We start from the raw sequence: 24,364 nt of genomic DNA on the forward strand, positions 1-24,364 counted from the left end.
GAATGGTTTTTTGACCATACTTGGCCTGCATAAGTTCAGAACTAGTTAAGCGGCCGGCCACTGTTGTCTGCTTCTGCACCTCTTCCAGGGAAAGCCATAAACTTATTTTGCACTCTGCACCATCGGTAAATGTCTAATACCCCTGCCACACGGCAGATCTGATGAAATTTAGAGCAAATGAAAGTTAGAGCAAAACTCCAAATGTCGTTCGTTCGGTGCTACACGAGATCCCGGATCCCGGCCTCGACAGCAGTAGTGCGTCCCTAGACAGGAAAAGTCAGTAGTAAACCAAAAAATACTGTTTCTAAAAATTTTCTTCTTTGTGCTGTTCAAATAAAGACAAACAAGTACTAACAAAAAAGAAAATATTGACCCCAGTGAGTGTGCTACCCTAATCTGGATTTTTTGCAGACTTCTTGGTTCTATTTAAAAAAATAGTCCTTTGTTACGTCTTTAAGAAGGTATCAAGGGAGTGGGTTACGTGTGAAAACATTGTAGATGCGCTTGAACAGCGGTTTGATAATCGTCACCGCTATCACAATCAAATGACATTTGTTCCGCTGTGTAGACCGGCATGGCCGAGGCACATGTCATTAACAGCTAATGTTAATCAATGACATTTGAATGACATGAGATTTGCTGTGTGACAGGGGTATTCGCCCCGAGCGCGAACACAGTCGGCCCCTGGCGGCGGCGGGGCGAACCGCTCCTAGTGTGGATGGCGCTCTCGCGTCGTCTGCTTTTTCACGTTGCGTGCGGCGCAAGACGTGTGCTGCACACGACAAATAACGGATATGTGCACTTGTTTGGCAGTAAGCAATGACATAGTTACCTCTGCTTGCGCACTTCCTCTAGACACGCAATAATCAGCGGCCGTTGAGGGTTAAGGCGCTGGTTTAATTCCACGAAACGTCTTTGCCGTGGTCACCGCTTGAGTGTGAAACGTGTGAAACATTGCTTCCACACATTGCACTTTTCGTATTGTTGAGTGCAGTCGTCTGCCGTTTCGGGAACGTCGAAGGGTGCTTTTTGAAGGTGGCGTGGTGATTATTTAAAAGATAAAATTTTAGTACGCGAAACGGGTAAGAAGCGACAAGACCTGTGCATACGCGTGCAAATTCCACACCCTTGTAAAATTGCGCTGTGTCCTTATAGAAAGAAGAAACAAACAAAAATATTTACACTGCACACGACCCGTGCGCTATCGCCCATACATTACCGGACACGTATTTTACATCCGCAAGTGCCTGTGTGATCGTGTCCTTCCGGTACCTTTTCTAAAATAAATACCATTTTGGACAGTCGTTGTTTATACTGAGAAGGAGAAATAAACATTTATTCAACTGTATCGAGTTGCTAATTTTACGTATTATTTAAAATACGTTTCTATGGATACGCAAGAGTATTTGGGGAGGATTTTTTGGTAAAATTAAGCAGTTGTGGGTTTGCGTCTGTTATGTGGCATTTCATGTGTCATTTTCATATATATCATTTTCAAATCAGACATGAATCACCTTGTCCAGAAACGTGTCTCACTCAGCATAACCAAATTCCAAATGTGGTCACGTCTTAACCTCTTAAGATGGACCTAAGTTGAAAGAAAGAGAAGAAAACGCGTAATATAATGCACGTTGTTGCCCACAGGTGTGAGGGGTGTGTGCCATGACTCGCTGTTTTTTTTTTAATTTTTTCCCACAATGCTTGCTTTCAATACAATTTTGAAAAAGGCGAGCCACAATTCCTTGACAACCTCGGACCAAAGGGGGGTTAGTCAGTTTTGAAAATACGTTTAAAGTACTGCTTTTTGACCGCTACAGAACACGACGCCTAGTGTAGTTTGGCTTTTCGCGTTGCATCCGTTCTCTTCTCGCTGCTCTTGCAACGATGGCAGGACTCCCCCCCCCCCCCCCCTCTTCCCGAAAAAAAAAAGAAACGCACAGAATTTCTTTTTAAACCGATCCTCAAGAATTAAATGCCAAGACAAAGGTGATATTCAGTTTACAACACAACACAGTAGTTACCGGGAACCCGTTGCGCTGATTCGCAACGGGAAATAAAAAGGAAATGTTTTACTACATCTCCAACAGCGCAACTTCATTTATTTCCATCTTTAGGGTTCGTAAGCGACCTTAAACGCAAGAATGCAAACACATCTCGCTGTTGCCGGCACCTGTTAGGTTTTAAAAGGAACGCAAATGGTCAACAGAGCAGCCGTAACAGAAAATTTGTGCTCACTGTGAGGTCCCGGGAGCTTGGTTTGCTCTCTGTAAACCTCCTTGTCACTTTGCGAAAACCTAGCTAAACATGAGATGTTGATTGTACTGCGTGTGTTGACAATTCAATTCGCAAGTTCACTTGCGACGAAAGCCGTAAATAAGTGATCTGAAACCGTTATTCATCAAACCTTCCTTCAGATTCGCTAAAATTTCATTTAAAAGACCCGTTAGAGTGGTTACATTTATACCCGTGCCACACGTACACAAAAAATGACATTAAGTGTTTAAGGCCTTAAGATAGCAAATGTCATTAATTGGGCGGGCCGTGCTACATGCGAAAACGCAAAGGCATTAAATGTGTTAGGCATGATGGTGATCATGACCAAAAAGAAAAATTCACTCATATTTTAGAAGTCTTTAATGTAGAGAAAAACGCCTTAGAAGCGTTAAAACTGGTTTTTACGAAAGAAAATTTTATGAGAAATAGTGTTTTCTTGAAAATGGTGGGAGCCGTTTCTAAAAGTGGCTTCAGCATGCCGTCGCCGGCCAGCGGTAGCCAAATCCGAAAAATTTAACACGAAGAGTAACGCGATGTTCTTACTTTTGCCTCTGTTCTAGTGAACTTCATCTTCTTCAAAACTTCGCTACCAATTGTGCACAAAAAATCGTCATATTTCGAAGTTTGGCTACATTTCCGCGTCAACACTCTGGTGCTGAGAGTTTCGGTGGCTTCATTTGGTGCTCATCGCGTTCGAGAGTAGGCAGATTTAAGGTGTTCGCGAAGGTAAATGAGTTGTGCACAACTCCTTAAACCAAAATGACATTAAAGCGAATGGCATTAGATTTTTGCGTGTAGCAGCAAATTAATGGCATTAAAACTTAAGGCATTAAGCATTTAATGTCATTTTTCGTGTACGTGTGGCACGGGTATTATATCTCTGCGCTGATAAAAATTCAGTAATTTTACGTTGCCTTTTGAACACACAAAAAATATCGTAAGCTCTTAGAAAGAATTTCGGGGCAGTTAAATAGTGTTACCATTTCAGAGCATCCCACAAATGCAAGAATGCGTCATGCTACGAGTGAAAGCGATTGAGATTGCCGTTGTTAACTGAATATCAGAGATCAAGGCTTCTTGATTTGTTTATATTTATGCTTTTATTGAAGGCTCAAAGCCATAGTCTGGAAAGATCAAGCTTGCTACGAGCCACAGCGTACAAGTTCATTGTCACAATTACGGCCATTCTGAGATTCCCGATGAGTCGTCGCTTTTTTTGGCGTAGTAATGAAGACTGACTGCCGCTTCCATGCTATACATTGAACGTTGAGGAACCGAACTACAGCATACCACTCGTTTGCACTTTTCGTGCGCACATACGGCGAGAAAAAAGCACGAAGCGCGCCCACAGTGTGCATTCTTACGGGCCGCTTAGCGGAGCATCCACACTAGCAGCGCGACGCTGTCGCCACCTACATGTCGAGCTCGCGGCGAATAACGTAGGTTGGGACGTCGGGGTGCTGGAGACACAGAGCAGGTGTGTGGGAGCGACAGCTGAGGCGCATATATCAGCTATGCACTACCGTATATATCATATCAGCTATCGTATATCATGCATATATCATGCAGCTGACATGCACTGGGAAATGCGATGAGATACTGTCACATCGACATAAACGACTTAATGCAGACGTGTCGAAACCATACCACAAACTCCATTTGTGTTGGAGTGCCCCACCAATTTCAGTCGCTCAACTACTCCGCAAGGCTCGAGTATCTAAAGTTGTAACTGACCATCACAAAATTGTCCCTAGGATTACCAAATGGTGAAAATAACTACATGAATGGCCCCTCATTTTGGGTGTGTGTCCCTTCTGGATTCGTTTTTATGTTTGCTGCTTTCAGAACACAAAAGGTGCTACTGCAAATTAGGAGGAAAGGACTGCTGGTGTCCTTTTGGTGTGTTGCAGAAAAGCTGCGGTCGTTGAACGTGCAGGAAAAATTCCACTGAAGTTCTCATGTATTCTGTACGGATTCTACAGCTTGAATCCATTTGTGTTGAGTTTATTTTTTACAGTTTCAGCCAAAGGCACTTTATTTCTTTTTCCTCCGCACGGCCACTTTCTTTGGCCTCTGCCTGGCACTCTCCTTCAGCTGCTTCTTTTTAGACGCCGTCTTGTCTGTGGCACCATCTTCATCGATGTCTTCCCAGTCATCGTCTGCTTCGTCGTTCTCGCCAGCACTGTCCATGCCGTCGTCGCCGCCGTCTGCGTCTTCATCGCTGTCGCCTTCCTCGTCGTCCTCCTCCTCCTGATCTTCATCTTCTTCATCCCCTTCCTCTTCGCCCTTCGCAAGCTTGGCCCGCTTCCTACCTCGTATGGTGCGGTTCTTCTTGCCGAACTCGTTGGTGCGCTCGCACAAGACTTCGCAGGTGCCGTCCGCATTCCACAGGAACTCCATGGTGATTTTGAAGGTGGCCATCTTGATGCCCAGCAGCTTCTGCATAGGGGGAAATGGGAGACAGTGAGGAGGGGGTACTGCAGGTCATGCAAAGGTACATCATCACCATCATCGCAGGACGAAGGCCTCTCCCAAAGATCTCCAGCCACGTCTATCGAGTGCTAACCGAGTCCACCCTGTCCCCCCAAATTTTCGTAGCTCATCCTTATACCTAGCTAATAGAGCTTATATGTCTTCCACACCAGTGTTCCCTAATGCACGACATTACCATCATCATCAGCCTGTCTATGAGCACTGCAGGGCAAAAGTCTCTCCTATTTCCCGGTGTTGTGCTAACTGCGACCATTTTATCCCCGCAAACTTCTTGATCTCATCTGCCCATCTAACTTTCTGTCGCCCCCTGCCTTCTCTAAGGATCCACTCTGTTACTCTTAATGACCAACGGTTATCTTGCCTTCGCATTACATGCCCTGACCACGTCCATTTCATCTTCTTAATTTCTACTAATATGTCCTTAACACGCATTTGTTCCCTGACCCACTCCGCTGTCTTCATGTCCCTTAATGTTACACCTATCATCTTCCGCTCCATTGCTCGCTGAGTTGTCCTCAATTTAAGTTGAACCCTCTTGGTAGCCTCCCCCAAGTTTCTGCCCCGTAGGTGAGTACCGGTAAGATGCAGCTGTCATACACTTTCTTCTTCAGGGACAATGGTAGGCTGCCATTCATTATCTGAGAATGTCTGCCGAATGCACTTGCACTCCACCTCATTCTTGTCCTTCTAATTATCTCTGTCTCATGGCTGGGATCCGGGGTCACAACTGCTTACTACTTCCACGGCCTCTCCACCTATCTCAAACCGCTGTGCTCTCCCGAGGTTATTCAGCATTACTGTAATTTTCTGCACATCAATTTTCAGGCCCACGATTCTACTCTGTTTGTCCAGTGCGGTAAGCATGCTTTGCAAGGCAACGCCAGCAGCAAATCAGAGGCATTCTCCATTTTACCCTTACGCCGACCTGTTCCCACTCCAATGTTGAAGAGATTGTGTCTCTGACGCCATTCGTTTCAGTCCTCTCCATATGGAGGACTATGGTAGCTGTGGACCCATTGTAGATATCCTCTAGTAGTCTTACGCAATGCCTGAATGACTGCTGAGGTTTCGACCGAATCAAATGCGTTCGCATAGTCTATGAAGGAAGGCTATATGCATTTCTCCACGAGTTGTATGTGTGATAATGTGAATATGGTCTATTGCTCCGTATTCTGCAAGGACCAAACGACTGCACATGCTATTACATAATTAAGTGCTTGTAACCATCCTGTTTTATTATATTAAACAATTTTGTTTGTGATTGAATATGAACTTTCGCGAAGTATGCAACAGACAGCGAAAAAACCAAAGGTTTGTTGAGCTAAGAAATGGCGAGTGGCTGAGCTAGCATTCTTAAGTAACTAGGGGGAGGGGAAAATGAAAATAAAGAGGATGAAAATCTGGGATAAACCACATCAGGCGGGAAAAAGCAGTGCCTCATTGCAGCCAACCCCTAGGTTTGTGAAGCAGTAGAAATCAAATGACTGTGAAACAGCACAGAAAAGTTGCACAAAAATCTAAGGCTGATTTTGGGACTCTGATACACCGAAAGTAATTGCGGCATAATACAAATCGGCACATGAAACACAAAAAGTTTTGCCTTGTATAAACTCCTCGAATCGTATGTTTGCTGGTTAATTTCAAACAAAAACTTGCAACAGCTCTAACTGCTTCAACTCCTTCTAACTCCTAAAAACACAATACCTTTGATAAATACAAGCACGCAAATAATGCCACGAATACATTTTTCTGAACTGAACTGCAAGAATAAGTGCGAGTCACATGTTGAATGTAAAGCTACCATCCCATTCCCTTCCATCCGTGAGATTTTCAAACACCCTCATCGACAGGAAAGGGATCTTGTGACCTGGTCTTGAGAGATAAAAAGATGCTACAGAACTTTCACAGCCTTGAGACTAAATGGCCCTACTGAACTTGACTGTTTCTAAAGGCTGGAATTTATTTTGGCTATTCTCTCAGATGTTTTACACCAACTTTTAAATGCTTCATATTCCTGTTTCTTTCAGACAATAAACGAGTACATGGACAGTTGTGAGAAGAGAGAAAGAAAGAAAGAAAAAAAAGCTGTACCTCACCCCTTTCCAAGACACTACTACCTCCACAACCTGCCTCTTTCAAAGGAGCATGAACAGCATCTTCTAAAGACACACAGTAATGTTGTACCATTTCTCCCCATCGCCGTTGCTTTCTGTCAACATGCTGCAAATAAAGTTTTCCAGTAAGCTAAGCTCTGACGTCAAGTGTTCTGCTACCAAAAGATGAAGCAACATATAAAATGTAAAAAAAGAAAATCCTTTCCTGGAAGCTATTGCCGCACAGCACCACATGGACAAAGCTTAATTTAATGGCATAAACAGCTTTTCTAAGCTCATGCCTTTTTTTCTTCTGTGCCACAACTCATTAAGCAAATAAAATTAATCGGTGGGGTTTTCATGCATACCGCGAAAACGACTTTTTGGCCCTGCTTACTGCGAACATGGATACCTTACAGGGGACATGAAGACAACATACAAGTTTGTTTTATTCAAAAGATTTGGTGTTCTATAGTGCCCCCAGCACTTGTCCGGAAGCAAACGATGCTTTATTCACTGTGAAATTAATCAATTTGAGCTAAAATTTTGATTCTCGCGCTAAGACGTGTGTTTGAACGACATTTGCAATGACATCATAAAGAACGTCTTTCAGCTAAACTTGGCGCTGAGCGCAGACTTGCGTACTGTTAGTCAACCTAGATGGTGCCACCATATCGTGGCAGGCCATTTTCTACTTTGTTTTTGACCGTATTTGTACCTTGCTTGTTTCTGTTAAGGTAGAAAATAATCGTTTCGTGAAACATACATAGTGTTGCTCGACAAAGATGGTCACGTAAGACACTGTCACTTACGCCAATCGGCCAGTGTCGTCTGAGACAACCCCAGAGAGCCGCAGTGCTGTACCGATAAACGAAGCATAGTGCGCGCAGTACCAACAGCAGTATGCATTGGCGCTTCTATGTTGATGTGTGCTTTCGCAACTTCCACTGTTTGTCCCACCATTCTTATGGCTTTAAAAAGCATGTGCCCTAAATTTAAGCGCAAATACCTCGTTCGGCAAGCATATAAGCTCTGCTTAATTTGCGTTTGCTTTTTCCGGCCTCCGCCAATCACAGAGCTGGCTGGTATGACATCATAGCTTCTGTCGCGGGAAATGGTCTAGTGGGTCGCATGACCATTCCCTTTTTTTTCTAATTATACAGCTTATTTTTGTGAAGTTTACGTTAAAAGTGGTGTCAGTATGATTATAACGAGGCAATCTTTTGAACGAACCAAACTTGTGTTTTGTCTGCGTGGCCCCTTTAAGGAGGATGTGCAACGTGTTTTACAAGATGCTAAACAGCAACAAAGATGGCATAACCTGCCTCTGAAGAGGGGCAACAAAAAGAGAGGAGAATGTAACGATGACACAGGATGGGGTAGGGGCATGAGCCATTCTACAACCTTAAAAAAAAAAAAAAAAAAAAAAAAGCCACTTTACAACCTCCAACAATGCTGTCTTGCTGAGTCATGTCTCGGGTGACTACTGTTTGCAACCTGCACTTGACCCATGTTGAACAGGTCATGGGAGTGGGTTGTAAACATGCTTAATTACCTTGTGGGTCACATAAGTAGTGTTTCTTTTGCACTGTCCTATCCACCGACAAGCTCAAATTGGCTATGATGATACCCAAGTGGGTATCATCAAGGTTGAATTAAGGAGACTGCTAGCATGCGTAACCCACACAACCAGGGTGGAAATGAACGAAAAGGTAATAATAAACATGAAAGGGACAGCAATCGAGATTCTGAAGGCTGAGATAGCATTGTAAACCAGGACGATGTAATTCAACTAGTTGGCGCGGCGCTCGCGAAATCCACCGGCCTCTCCTGTCGCCAATTATAGATAAACTAAGTCTATAACTTGCACTCCGGTATTAAATAATGGATTCCTTGGTTTAAAACACACAAACTGCAGTATTCCTTTATTGCAGCTGTTATTGGAGTTCGCTTAATAATGGAAAATTGAGACTTGAAGCTGTTTCATGTGCAGCACACTTGCCGATACATAAGAATGAGCGAGAACGTGAACAACAATTGCACGCTCTCGAAACTGCTGAGAAGCGGGAGACTTCTGAAATAACCCGCGATACGAGACACATTGCGCGGAAAATGTTTTTCAAATAATACATGCAACACGGTCAACGGTACCACAGATAAGGGAGTGATCATATCCGCCAAGGTTTAATCCCTCAACGTATGTAAAGAAGAGGTACAGGTGGACCAAATCCTCTGGAAAAGCACCTTCCTTGCCACGTCTGAAATGCCGGAGGATGATCCCATATCAATTAGTGGCTTCTGATGTGCTACCAGAACAAGATCCTATGTTATTGTAGTGCCCGAGTTGCACATGACACTGACATCAATCACTTCAGAAGTCGCATCTAGGCCGATACTTTACTTTTTTTAAAAAAGGTGTTTACGAAAGTCCGAGGTCGGCTTAGATTCGAGGATGCGGCTTTCCTGTCACCGCTAGACACTCAACACCATCTTGCGGCCACAGGCTTGCAGGTTGCAGGTTTGCAGTCGAGTGTACTAGAGCGGCTTCTTCTAGTACACTCTATTTGCAGGCTCCATTTCGCTTCTTTGAATGCTGTGAACCCAGCTCTCAAGGATTCCGTGCTTGCTTGCTTACGTCGTTGCGTGACCTCGAGAAGCTCCCGTGTTCGGGCCACAATGGCGCCCACCAAGCAGTGCCACTACACCGCGGCTTTTAAGTGGAAGGTGAAAGCCTTGGAGGCCGAAAGAACTTCAAACCTCCAAGCACAGTGCGACTTTGGCGTGGATGAGAAGAGCGCGTGCCGATGGTGTAAGCAGTGGAATGAACTTTTCAACAGCGCTTCCAAGCGAATGGCCTTCACAGGACCCGAGAAAGGTCGACACCACGAAGTGGAGAAAGAAGTTGCTGACTTTATCGGACAGCAAAGAGAAGGTGGAATGCCTGTGATGGTGGAAATAATTCAGGCGAAGGCGAGGGAGATTGCAAACATTCGAGGCGTCGCGCGGACTCAGTTCAAGGCCAGCAGGGGCTGGGTCACTCGTTTTATGAAGCGTTTCGGGTTGAAGCCTGCGACGGTGGATGTCTGTGTGCCAAAAGCTACTCCGACTTCGAGGAGAAGCTAGTTGCATTCCAGCACTTTGTCATCAAGCGGTGACTGAAAAAGAAGTGCAGACTGGACCAGATCGTTAACCCTAACCAGATGCCGGTGTATTTTGACATGCCTGTGCCTACACCGTGAATGAGAAGGGTGCGGAAGAAGTGGAAGTCAAAACTGCAAGCTACGACAAGCAGCTCACCAACGTGATACTGTGTCGCACAGCGATTGGCGGAAGGTAAGGTACGAAGAGGAAGGTACTTCCAGCCGGGAAGGCTTCTCCTAAGAATGTCGTCGTACGAGCCCACAGGAATGGTTGGACGAGCGGTGCTTTCGATGTTACGACAAGCGCCGCAAGCGTAATAAAGTGCACGTTCTAGTCTCAGTCCAGTGCCTTTTTTTCGTTCGGCTTACATTCGAGGTAAGCTTTTTTTATTTTCTGACCTTCCGAATTTCGGGGGTCAACCTAGAACCGAGGGCGGCCTAGATTTGAGTAAACACCGTACTGCTTCAACCCCCTTCAAACCTCGGCAATCAGAGTGCAATGAAAGATATCAGTCCTTGAAGCACCGTTCATTCTCTCAGCCTTTGTTTGCATTGTCCCCTTCGTCTCGCACCGATCGTCGACACGAAGTCTGGACAATGTTGCACGAAACAAAACTACCGGTCATTGTTCTGTGGGCACTATTCTTAGATCCGACGCCACGAAATGGCAGCAACTGAGGTAACATGGTCAAAACCCCGAATCACCTTGAATGTTCAAAAAATACAAATTTTAAGGAGCGTAACACGCTGAAGCTATATCTGGGCGACGAGGTGCGCCATAGTGGAAGGCTTTGGATTAATTTCAACCACTCGGGGAGGATCTTTAACGTGCGCCCAATTTCCAACACACAGGTGTGTGGCGGGCATTGGGAATTTGGAAATTTCACTTTCCGCCTTCATCAGAAAAGCAGCCGAGATCAAACCCACGTCCTTGGGCTCAGCAGCACAACGCCTTAGCCACTGAGCCACCATGGTGCGTACGAGTACGGCCGCAAACGATTCTCACAGCTTGGTACTACGTTATTCAATCGTTTTATTAGGAGTCAAAATCTGTAATTCTGTTGTTTCCCCCACTTTCACTTTTTGCATACAACCTACCTACCCCCAATGCCTCAGACGATAAATTAAACAAACTAATACCTAAAGGAGACATTGCACCTCTGGTACAGTGTACTAGAAGGTAAGGTGTGTGTCGTGCAGGGGAAAAACCGATGGACAGCGTGGGTCCCTTTTGCGATGAAAAAAATTGGATGGAGCAGCAGGTGTTCCCGGGACAACTCCTGTGGCAGCCAGCGCCACCTTATCGTTTTTGAATCAAACTAAACAGTTATTTGGCGGGTTTTATAAAACTGTCACGAAATGAAGAAACAAGACTATTTATGGCAATAAATAAGGATCAATTTAACAAACAAAGCTTGTGAAACCAACTGGTAAGCAGTGGCCGCCAGGGGCGCTGCTCTGCTTACAACAGGAGTTCTTCAGCAGGAATTTTCATCGCAAAAGGGACCGCCCTAATCGGCCCCGAATGACACACCTCTCTCTTCTAGTGCACTGTACCTCTGGTATACAACCTGCTACAATGCCTTTTAGGTAGAGACCCACAGACTTTCAGGTAGAGACCAGCAATGCCTTTAAGTACAGACCTAAAAGGCATTGCTGCATTCCTCTACCGACCCAAACAACATTTACGTTCACCTCCCACACAGGAGCAGGTAGTTTCCCTTCCATGTCAATGTTGTTTGAGGGCAAGGCCTTCTATAGGGGAGATGGGAGAAGAAACTGCCCCTGACATCCTGGCCACTGCCCTCGACATCTGAAGATATTTGTGTGCTGCTTGCTGCAATAAATTTGGAAGCTTTCTCCGAGCAGTACAGCACGTAAAACTTCAGGGGCATTTCTGATCACTTTCTTGCTACATCTTTGGATCCCCATAATGATTTTTTGCGGACAGTGCCAAGATCTACAGAACATTCTCCATACTCTCAGATTCTTGAGGTCTGTGAAGGAGGGAGGTGTGTTGAAATGTTCTCTCCATGCTGAAGAAGGAAAGCTGTCGGAAGCAGCCCGCACATGCTACAACGATCCACGGAGGACGAGAAGAGTAGGAAAGGCTTGCAACACAACGTGAAGGGACCATTAAGACAACGTTGCCCAATCTGAAATAAATTAGCCCTTGGTAGCTCAACCAAGTCCATATTCAAGCCATGAAAGGCATTTTTTTAGGGGCTGAAGCTGTTGGCATCTCCTGTTGTCGTAACCGTCGTCTCATGTAGTCACAGTACTAAAACACTGGTGAACACATTTACGCCTTGCGCTAGAACATAACGTGTACTAAAACAACACCGGGACACTCGTGTACGCCTCGCACTACAGAGCTTCGCGCTACAAAGACAAGAGACTTTTACAGCAAAGCTGTATACCTGTACCCCCCCCCCAACGGATTCATCTCCGTTGGCAAAAACGCCAAGGCACCAAGAATACACTTATACGTTGCATGCTTTGCGCCTCCCCAACTTTCACGTTAGTGGAGATGGCCCGGGATTTTGAGAGATATTGAAAAACTCAAATTTCGCGCTACAGTGACATGACATGGACAGGAGTGATGCATTAATTGTAAGTTAGCATTCAAGTGATACAGTAAAACGGAACTGCAGGCCCCACTAAAGTCACCCAGTCATGCTTCTTGGTGGTAGCTTGAGGTCGGTCGCCACCGATCACACAAGCAATATCCTGTGACGTTAGAGAGAAATCACCAGAAAGTGGCTGGCTGGGAGTCGCTGCTGCTACAGTAAAAGTTCGTTAATTCAAACTTGGTTACCAATTCGAACTGACACCCTGGTCCAGGCACGGCCCTGTGTATTTCAATGGCGGAAAACTCCCAATAATTTGAACACGTCGGTATCCAGAACGGTTAATTCAAACTGGATATCCCCTGGTTTTCACTGCTCCTCGCAGAAGAAGTCAACACAGAGTAATTACAATGTGTTGCAAATCCAAAGCAAACCAAATTTACCCGAGATGCAACACAAGGAAACAGAAAAAATAACAGCGCAGAGCACTTGCTACGCTGCTGCGATAGCTTATTTCACTACAACGGTGCGTGCCATCGCAGGTTTTCTTTGTGCCACGGTCGCTTGTCTATGCCTGTGATCACGTGGCGTGCGCAATAAATGTGTAGTAGCGCCTAATCGGCGATAATGAGTCCAGATGTGGCCTCGTTGTGTTCTGCCCGCGCAGTGTGGCGCGATGTCCATTCATTCTCGCGCCCGCCCGCCAATTCGAACAATTTTATGGTCCCCCCTTCAAGTTAGAATTAACAAGCTTTTACTGTACAGCTGTTTGCCTGAAGTTTGCGATAAAGGTGGTGTTATTTTTAGCGTGACAAAGCAGTCTTTTTAATAACGAACCAAACTTGCCCCTTCGCGATGTCTAGCCTCTCCCCAAGCCAACTTTGTCCAACATGAAAAGGTAGCCCCGCTGCAGCCAGATCACTGCAAAACAACCGTTTTTCTCAACTTTGAGGATTCCTGGGGAGTTTTCCAGAGATTCTGCATCTTGCCAAAATGTACTCTTTGATTTGAACGATGGTGCAAATCAGAAGCGCTGAGACCTTTGCCTGTATGCTCGAATCCTGACTGATTCCCAGTGCCAAGTAAGCACACCTGCTGGATCTTTTGCAGACATTTTTGTTTTTTTCCCACAAGCGACAACAATGCGTGCCATGAAACAGTTCCATTATCACACAACCACGCCACTCAAACTGATGCTTTCGCGGCCTATTGTACAGTGCTCACGGCGGACAGCAAATCTGTTACCTGCTCTTTCACCCACGCTAGGTGCTTGAAAGTGGCTAGAAACGCAATGCCGAAACAGCCGAAAGTTCAGGCAGTCGCAAGTGCTGGCTCTAGCTCTGCAGCTGCCCAGGGAAAGGCTGTATTGAACAAAACTGTCCTCACGATGGTGGGCAGCAAAATAGACCCATTTCAGATCCCTCAATGAAAGGCCCCAAGAAACTCACTCTGGTGAGTTTCGCATGCTTACTCACACTATTGAACGGTAGTAATTTCAGTGAAACACGTCGCCTTCAGGTATCCAGAACACTGCATTTGTCCTTCACTGAAATGCGAGTTGCTCAGCCAGGCTACAACGTTGAACGAAAAGCTTCCCCTGAACAAGGTTTCCGGGCTTCAGAGAAAAATGAAATGGCAGCGACGTTACTGAGAGCACGTGCAAATTTTTGTCGATCACTTTTCAATTTGTTACATCGAGATAGAAGGTGTATTTTTACAGGTCCCCCTCCCCACGTTCTGAGCAATGATGTGCCCTGAACAATGGAGGCATTCTCGCTGTCGGGATGGGGTAAACAATAACGAAGGAATAACGGAAAAGACAGAGTACCTCTAGGTGTACTCTGAATAAATGAGCAAATAAACCAAAATTCTTAAAGGCATGAGACTGCACTGCCTTTGCACCCAGCTCTCTGGAACACTGGAGTCATCATTTCTGCTATCCTCAGCAGAGACACGTTCCTTTGCAGGCAAACTGTGACGAACGATCTCCAGAAAAGCACTGAGGGGCCCTGCCCCAGTGCTCGGAGCGACTTGGTGTTTTTAGTAGCAACGCCACTCAACCCACGATCCAAGAGCTCGTAACTCAAGTGCTACCACTCAAGAAATGCAATCTGCTTTTTCCGCGCTAATTCCACCACCGCTACTGGGACACCAGGTTCCCACCGGCACTGTTCAAAAGAAGGCCATGCTTAAAGGGGCTGTGACGACAATAAAAGTCTGGTTTAATTAAAATACCACTCTGTCCTGATAACATACTAACAACAGTGTTTTTAGTCCTGGCCCATATTACGACACTGCAGCACAAAATTTGAAAATTTTTCGTTATGTGTTACATTTTTTGTGGCTTAAGAACATCTTGTATGGCTGGAAAAGAGCTGAGTGAGTTACCAAAGGCTAGTTCTTTCACAATAAACGAAGTTGTCTTTCACCTTCACGGCCCCTATAAAACTATTAGAGACTGGGATGGTCTGACACAAAAACGAGCCTTGGGTGTTTGTAGTAGAACTTCCGCCACACCTCTCGGAACCTACATGCAATGATGAAGTGACGCCTCTAAATTTCTCAACGAACGCACCTGACACCTGAACTTATTTTTGTGTCACAAAAAATGTTTTTGTCGAGACAGCACGACACTGGCAGACGTAAAAAGGGCGTTTTCTACAGCATCTCTAATTGCCACTGCCAAAAGAATCATATCCTCGGATTATTCCTTTGAGAAGCTTATGCTTGCGAATACAGTCGAATCTCACTGCAACGAAATTGACGAGACGTGCGAAAAATTTTGTTGAAGCGAAAATTCATTGCAGTGAAATGTGCCCCAACACACCATGGAAAGGAAAAAAAAATAGCCCCATATATTGCCGCATAATTGCCAGTGTAATACAATGTTTAGAAAAAAGAAGTAACGCACAATAGCGTGTTTATACCAACGGTTATCTGTTTTTTACCTGCACGAAAAAAGTGCGTTACGGACGGGGAGAGGGGTGAAGAAATGCAGGCGCAAAACGTAATACTGTACAACAAGGTGTGTCCACCGAGCTGATTACTGGCAAACAGCTGCTAGGCCGTTGGAAGCCCCCTCTCGCTTGTGGCAGGAGCATTGCCGTTATCCTCCGACTGGGAACGGCAGCAACTGACTTTGGCAGGCAAGCCGCGCGCACTTGCATTTAACGCCACCACGCGCTTGCGACTAAGAAAAGATGCCGCGGGTTCAAGACTGTGGGGGGCGCCTTGGTGCAATGCCTTCTGGGCTGGAGGGCGTTGCTCGGGGCCCCTCGCCTTGGGCCCCCTTCCCTCGCCCTCCTCGCCTGCCGTGCGGTACCGGGCCGCAAGACTTGGAGACGTCGGCACCCGAGGGATGGCGCTGGTGGGCACGGGGCAGCGGGCAAAGAGGTGAAGGAGTGGGCGGTGGTGAAGAAGAACCGCGCGCAGGGACTGGGGGTCGAGACGCAGAGTGTTTTGGTGCTGGTGTCGGTGTGTGTCCGGACGAGGACTGAGAATGAGCTCCATGTGAGTAAAGAGTTTCTCTTGCACGCAACCGCAGTGTGCCTCATTCCTTGGCATGCCGTAGAGAGCAGGTCCACAAGACTAAACACAAAACCATTATTTTTGCTTTTGATTTTGAAGAATTGTGAAAGGAAAACTGCAAGGACAGCTGCTCACAATGCGTACATGATGGCGCCGCGTCAGCAGCAGAGCACATTCGCGTGATTTCAACTGGATACGGATTGGCCGTAGCTCTGGCTTGGAGAACCGGGCCTGCGCCTCATGTAAAGACAGCCAGTCAAATCGTTATCATCACCAAACAATGGCGTCCACCTACGAGTTTTATATTGGGTGGTGGTGTGGGCGCACGGCGCACGCTTTCGGCGAAACTAAGCATCCTGAATGTACAAAAAGTTACAGATAGCTGGCGTTACGCTTACTTTCCTGTAAAATAAATGCTCAAGCCCAGCCCCCATGAGCGAAAATTTCGTTGTGGCGAGTACTTTGTTGCATTGACTTCTATGGCTAACTGATGGGGAATTGGAAATATTTCGTTGGAAGTGGAGTTCGTTGTAGCTGGTTTTATGCTTTCCTACGGGCTTTCCTACAAGCCTTTGTTTACAGCCTAGTTGAATGATATGGGGGGTTTGGCAGAAGCTTGTATGAGTTGAATGGGCCACAACAACTGAGAATAAAAAATGGGAACCAAAATATTTTACTGAATTAAACAACAACCTCTGCAACATCATTACTTCCCTGAACTTACTTAAAAGCGCACACTAAATAGCCTCTCACTCGTAGTTTCCTTCTTTAGCAAAAGAGTAAACGCCCAAGAAAAAAGTTTACAAACACTGCCTGCACTCTTCTTGACATTTCTAAAGACAAAAGGCATTTGTTTTTATAACTTCTGTCGCATATCCGCTGCAAGCATTTCCTACAGCAGAATTCATGGAAGGGAACAGTTCTGATCAGCCACTCTTGACTTGTGAATGGGCAAAACTTTTGCACTCCAGGGAGTTAGAGGGAGTGGAATTGCTGGAAATACCACTTCCCGGACTGGAATAAACCTCGCCATGGCCAAACAATGGTACCGAGCAAATACAGTTTTACACACAACCTTTATACCAAACCCTGGAGATAATCCTACGAATGCCACTGCCTGTTAGCACTTACATGCACAAAAAGCCAACCTAGCCATACAGACAACAAAAGAATCAGTTGTCCCTGCACCTCATCGCCGCGGGCGGCTGTTCCTCCGAGTGGCACAGAGTGCGTTACCGCAAGTATTTTAAACTTCACACGAGTCGTCTTTGTTATTTTCAGATATAATCCATTTATAAATCACTGCAGCGATGACAACCGCACTACTTCAGAAAAAGCAGATAATGTCACACATTAAGTGCACTCTCCTTTCACAATGGGCACGTGCATTGACATCCAGGTCCCTTACTTGGGCAGAGCGACACACTGCATGAGATATGGCCTCTCTTAACTTGTACCCAAGTATACAAGCGTGTGCTAAATGCTCCAGCACCTACATTCTCGACTACCTCTCCCCAGATGGTTGGCTGCATTTTAATCTGCACATTTCCTCCTCATCATCATCAACCTGTCTACACCCACTGTAGGGCAAAGGCCTCTCCCATGGATCTCCAATTACCCCAGTTCTGTGCTAACTGCGACCATTTTATCCCCGCAAACTTCTTGATCTCATCTGCCCACCTAACCTTCTTCTGCCTCCTGCCACGCTTGCCTCTCCAGGGATCCACTCCGTTACCCCTAATGACCAACGGCTATCTTGCCTCTGCACTACATGGCCTGCCCACGTCGATTTATTCTTCTTAATTTCTACTAATATGTCCTTAACAGGCGTTTGTTCACTGACCACCTCCACTCTCTTCCTGTCTCTCAATGTTACACCTATCATTTTCCGCTCCATTGCCCGCTGAGTCGTCCCCAGTTTAAGTTGAACCCTTTTAGTCAACCTATCTGCGCTCCTCCGTGTGGTGATTTGCGAGCCACACACATCTAGCGCCGCAAGCCAGCCTGTTATCAAGGTGAGTGCAACTCGGAGCTGTGCATCAGCACAGCTTGGAGTTGCAGAGTGCTGAAAACGCCTCATGATTTCCTGAATTATCCATTTCTCGCAAACAACGCGCAGAATTTACAAATTTAGCACAGCTATTGCCGTACTAGTTGACCGGATGGATTGGGAAATGAGCCGCAGCTTTCAGTTCAGTCGTGGTCACGCGCAGTCGCGCTGACTGCGAGAACGATGCAAGGAATGCAAGCTCCTCTTGGGGCCAGCAGTGGGGCGCCCGTTATTTTGGCTCTGTGAGGGGGGCCTTTGTCTTCTTTGCACGCCAGGTGATCTTTTTTTTTTTTCCCACATCCACTGATGCGCCCAAACTGACTTGATGCTATGTCACGGTTAACGGGACCGAAATGAGTAGCCAAGCTCAGTTTGCGTTAACATTGGTTATCAGTAAGGGTGTGCGAATATTCGAGAATTCGAATATTCGATTCGAATTTTTTGGTATTCGATTCGATTCGAACGACACTTTTATTGTTCGAAATATTCGAACTACCCAAAACTAAAAAAATCAGAGCGTGTTCGTATTGGTGTTTATTTACAGTGGACTCTCGATTATACGATTCTGGGGGTGCGAATTTCGGGATGATACGAATTTCCGAAAAGTCCCGGCTAAATTGCATCGCTTGCAATGGGAAAAATTTCGGCTGTTACGAACGGACCTGCGCGGCCCGCCGGAAGATACGAACGAGCCGGCGAGGCACCCGACTGCCGAACGAGCAAGTGACGGCTCTCGCTCCCCTGTTTGTCACTCTTTCTACAGAAACGGCCGGGCTGTTGTTTTCTGCTCGCGAAAACGCTCTGCGCACGCCCAACGCGCTGACACCGCCGCGAAACCACCCCCACGCTGCGCGCGGCGCGGCCGGCGGCGTCAACATGGCGTCGGCTCGAGCCGCGAAGTGGCACGGGCGCTCGTGCGACCGCTTCTAACCGCTCTTTAAAATCCTGCTCAAGGGAGACACGCAGTTGCTTGTGCGGTAAAGGAGCTGATAATGCATGCGAAAACGGTACTATAAAACATCATCCGCGCCGCTAGTGAAAGCGCCCATAAAATATTTGCCGGGGTGCTAAGCCTAACCATCTCCGGCGGAGCCAAGCCGGCTGTCTCGATCCATAGCCTCCTTTTTTCTCGATCTCATCGCAAGTAGTCAGGCTCCTCCATTCTGCCGCGCGCGTCGTGCGTCATTTTCTGACCGAGGTGGGCGCGAAATCGTCGATGTGGGCGTGAAAATACAGCGCTCGCAGAGCCGAGGCGAGCGAATCGCGTGCAAAAACGCACCATGCGGTTCACGCTTGGCTGTTGCGGCGCGTAGCGAGCTTGGGCACAGCGAGCGAGGAGACGAGCGCGAAGCTTTACGTGCTCCAGAAAGGAATGCTTTGCGACACGGGGGTTAAAAAAAGCAGAAAAAATCACGAATTTCTTCACGCGAAAGTAGGAAAAGAAATAAACGAAAACTTTTTTCAGCGCTAAATTTTTTGGTCTGTGTTGGTTCATACGAATTTCGGATGATACGAATATTTTTCGCAGTCCCGCGAGATTAGTATCATCAAGATTTTACTGTATCAGCGCGCGGCAATGTGCACGGGCTCGAGCATGCCAGCTACTAGTGTCTCAAGTGAGCGGCTGTTTTCGGTATCTGGTAAAGTGGTGACGAGCAGGAGGTTGTCACTGCTCCCCGAACATGTCGAGCAGTTAATCTTTCTCCATGTCAACATTTAAGTGAGTGCAGACCTTAACCTGTTCAGTGCAATGGTATTGTGTATTTCCTAATTTTACTTTGTGTGATTTGTTGTGCAATAAAGTTGCAGTTTTTGTGTCTCTTAGATGGTGAAAACATTAATTTTACAAAAAACAATAAGTATTCGTATTCGAAAAATATTCGAAAAATATTCGATTCGATTCGAACTTTGTTTTTATTATTCGAATTCGCTTCGAAATTAAAAAATTGATATTCGCACACCCCTAGTTATCAGGATAACCACAGTTTCGTCTGTCGTGTGATGCAGCAAACTGCAGTTTTGTCTAACAGCAGTTTGCTTAACCATGGTTAAGTGTGCCCGTGTAACTAGGGTATAAGTTGAAACATCCAGACGGAAAGCACTGTGCAGACACGGACAAAAGAAAGACTAGAGATGTGATTACTGGCTACAAAACTAAAAAACCTATTGTACACCGAACATGTAAAAAAAAAAAAAAAAAAAAAAAAAAAAAAAAAAAAAAAAAAAAAAAACCACCAAAGAAAATCTTCAAAGAAAGTGCCGCCACTCATTTGCAGTCCCCACAAGCACTGCAGTGAATCGCTAAGTAGCTCCATGTTGTGTCCACTCAAAGAGAATGCACTAACGTGGCTATCTTGGCGTGTTGGTTTAACATGATTAGGAGAAGACAGCGCGATTTACACACGGACACAGGGAAGAGTACTTGACACACACGGGCGCTGTGTGTGTCAAGTACTCTTCCCTGTGTCCATGTGTAAACCGCGGCACACTCGACAGTGGAAGGCAACGCCCTTGCCGACCACTACACCCGCGAACTAGCAGACCGGGCCGAGGACGAGTCGGAGCTACCGCACCCAGTCACGAGCTACCGCGAGATTACCACGCTGTGCAGGAGCGCCAGGTGCAGGCTTCCCGTGCCGCACCAGCAACTCGACCGCAAGCAACAAACAATAGTGCGCCGCGCACAAGCGGGGTCACTGGCGCACCCAGCTTTATTGAACAAGATGTTCCCAGCAGAACACTACCCCGTCTGCCCGTTCTGCAAAAAGACGGAAGGCACCCTGCCGCACATACTGGCGGAGTGTACTGAGCTCAAGAATCCTCTACCTTCCCTCCCCCTTCCCTTCCCCCCCCTACCCGAGCGATGGGAGATCTTGATGTCCAGCCCCGACCTGTCGACGCAGCAAGAGCTCGCGTCCAGGGGCCAGGAGCTATTGGACTCATATGGGACTCGTGAATAGGGTTCCACCCCGTCTGACGCCTGCGAGCGTCACCTGAAATGGGCTCAGTGAAAGTTGTTTCTCTCTCTCTCTCTCTCTCCTAATCACTCGAAGGGAGTGAGGGTCTTCCTTCAGGCGTTCGCTCAGTCACCTGCTTATGTATCCCACATAGACACCACAGCACGAGAGGGCCATTCTGTGAGGGTGTACTGCAACAGGACGCATGCCAAGTGCTCTGTGGCCTACTGGGACGACATCGTGCACGAAGCGATTCTTCTAAATAGGAGGTGGCTTCCAGTGAAATTCAGAAAATCAACTGAACATGTTGGTATGTTTGGAGCACCGACAAGTGGGATGGTACGGAGACACAGTGACTAAAAGCGCAGAAAAAAAACCCTTTTGCTGGCAAAATGTGCGGCTTCAGTACGCACTGACTGTAGCCAAACTGTTGTGAGCGAGATGTGGAATGGGGGTGCTCTGCTCACCAGTATACTGGCCTGTTCGGGCTTCAGCACCTCGCCTTCCTTGCACACCTCGTGGTCCTTCAGCAGGGTCACCACACCTGCAAGAAGGGGGAAGAGGCAAAAATCACACGTGTGCATCTAAAAGTAAAATAAAAGTACAAACCTCCTCATTTAAAATGTGATTCATAGACAGTAATATATTTCCGAAAGCACTGCAATACATATCTACTGTCAGCAGAAAAGGCACGTTATCTTCCACACACTGCCATCCACTTGCTGCAGCGGATTTCGGCACTGACAACTTAAAGGGGCCGTGAATACAAAGTACAGCTTTGTTCATTTTGAACAAACTAGCTTTTGGCAACTCACCCAGCTCCATCACAGCCACAAAAGACGTTTATAAAAAAAAAAAAGCAAGAAATACTACAAAACTTTTAAATTTTGTCCTGCAGGGACGTAATATGGGCTGGAGTGACGTAGTATGGGCCAGGATTACATCAGTGTGTTAATTGCAGACTGGCATTCTAGTGGTATACTATATCAAATGGAACTAGAGGCCCCAACTACTATCACCCAGTCAAGCTTCTTGGCAGTGAATGCCGGCAGCCACCAATCACGCAAACCAGATTCTGTGACGTCATACAGACGTCACCAAAAAGTGACTGGCAACGTCTCTATAACATCACATAGCCTCTGTAACACCTATTGACCTCTGTAATGATGCGAAGCCAAACATCATCCCATAACCCTTATTAAAGGATTAAAGGGGCCATGCAAACAAAACACAAGTTTGGTTCATTCAAAAGATTGCCTCGTCAGGATTATAGTGACCCCACTTTTAAAGTAAACTTCGGTCAAATAAGCTGTATAATAAGGAAAAATGGAATGGCCATGCGACTCACTAGCTCATTTCCCACAACAGAACTTATGATGTCATATGTGACAGCTGTGCAATTGGCTGAGGCCGTCAAAAGCAAACGCAAGTTATGCAGGGCTTTTAAGCTTGCCGAACGAACTATGTGCACTTAAATTAAGGGCACATTTTTTTTATAACAGTAAGAATGGTGGGGTAAACAGTGGAAGTTACAAAAGTACGCGCAAACATAGAAGTACCAGGGCGTGCAGCTGTTGGTACTGCGCGCAGTATTCTGTTTTAGCTGCACAGCACTGTGGTGCTTCAGGGTTGTCTCAGATGACACTGGCCAATTGGCGTAAGTGACAGTGTCTTACGTGACCATCTTTGTTGAGCAACACCATGTTTCACAAAACGATTATTTTCTACCTTAACCAAAACAAGCCAGGTACAAAATACGGTCAAAAACAAAGGAGAAAATGGCCTGCCACGGTATGGTGGCGCCATCTAGGTTGACTAACAATAGACAAGGCTCCCAAACACATATGAAATCATTGCAGACGTCACGAAAACACACAATTTGGCTGGAGAATCAAAATTTTAACTTATATTGATTAATCTGTCAGTGCATAAAGCATTGTTTGTTTCCAGAAAAGTGCTGGGGGCATCACAAAACACGAAATCTTTTGAATAAAACAAACTTGTATTTTGTCTGCACGGTCTCTTTAAATCTGCCATGGACTCTTGGTTGATGAAAACCTTGAGTGTCACCTATTCGGATAACTATTAGTACAGAGAAAACAACTTGCGCAGAACAGAGGGCAGGCTTACGCACCCACAACTCTTCACATTCTTGACACCAGTTATCTTATAAACTGATATTACTACTTTTTCACATTCATGACCCCAGCTATTTTATGAAGTGATGTCACCACTTTTTTTGCTCAGATAACAAATGCCCTTTTTCGCAAAATATGGTGAAGGGTTGGGTGGTCCATTCATTACGTGAGGAAACTTTTTGTCCTCCTCATTCTCTCTCCCTTTCTTTTCATTTCAGCAGTGACCATTTAGTCTTTCATACGCTGAAACAGTGAAATAACGCCTGTGCCAGTAGCATGCGAATCATGCAGTTGACGTTCAGTCGTAGTGAATAGAAGGATTTGCTTCATTTAGTACCTAGCTGCAAGCACCAGAAATATGTCAGAACCATGAACAAAGTTCACCACATTCAATGTCTTCTGCGTCAACAATCGAAAGAACAGAACTTTATTTTTGAAACACAAGAAAGCGACATTAGCCACAACGGCTTACTGCAAAGCATCAGCTTGCTCAAAACTTCTCTCATTAAGTACAACAACCTTGCATAGCGCCCAACTTCAAGACAATGCTGATGTGGTAAAGTTACCTTTAAATATCCTTTGCAGATACTCGGCACCTCCCTTTGCGCTCAGCACCAACTTTTCATACCCCCAAAGTGACTGCGGCCTGCTTCCACAGCCAACAATCAGGCAAGTGAAATTCTGAAGTCTGGGAGCGTGCACGAAAACGTCGCCACACTGACTGACATGAGATGCAAGAAAAAGTTTTTTAGAAACTAAAGTGCGAAACCGTTACCTCTGCTGGTGCCTTAATCAATCCGTCTACCAACGGCTGTGTTGGGCAGCAGCACGTCAGTGATCACCATCTGACTTGGCCTGACTCGTAGTCGAGTACAAGCAAACTGAGTTCCCACTGTCGTCGCCACAGTGTACTGATGCAACACGTTGGGTGTATATTGAACACATTCGCACCCAGTGCAACTCCAGAAGGAGAAAGTAGCTGCATAGTTTGGCATCAAAAGCAGACCTCGTTAAAAGAAGGAAACGCCCATTCTATAAAAAGCTCCTCCACTGGACCTTATTACTGTGCCACTCTCTGCAGCGCTGCTTCGGAACATTGAAAATACACACACGCAATGAAG

The 24,364-nt window shown here is 46.1% G+C and overlaps 1 protein-coding gene across 1 annotated transcript in view; it reads right to left on the reverse strand.

The window, feature by feature from the left end:
- Positions 1-4,281: 4,281 nt before the first annotated feature.
- Positions 4,282-24,364, reverse strand: part of LOC144175031 (mRNA turnover protein 4 homolog) — a 64,683-nt gene continuing 44,600 nt past the window's right edge. The window contains exons 6-7 of the mRNA XM_077704053.1: positions 21,573-21,649; positions 4,282-4,713 (exon numbers count right to left, since the gene is read on the reverse strand). Coding sequence (XP_077560179.1) covers positions 4,309-4,713; positions 21,573-21,649 — 482 coding nt within the window. The 3' untranslated portion in view covers positions 4,282-4,308. The remainder of the gene's footprint in view (positions 4,714-21,572; positions 21,650-24,364) is intronic.

The sequence above is a fragment of the Haemaphysalis longicornis genome, unplaced genomic scaffold, assembly GCF_048455015.1.
Source record: "Haemaphysalis longicornis isolate Haplotype H1 unplaced genomic scaffold, Haemaphysalis longicornis Haplotype H1 scaffold_3, whole genome shotgun sequence".
Taxonomy (NCBI): Eukaryota; Metazoa; Arthropoda; class Arachnida; order Ixodida; family Ixodidae; genus Haemaphysalis; species Haemaphysalis longicornis.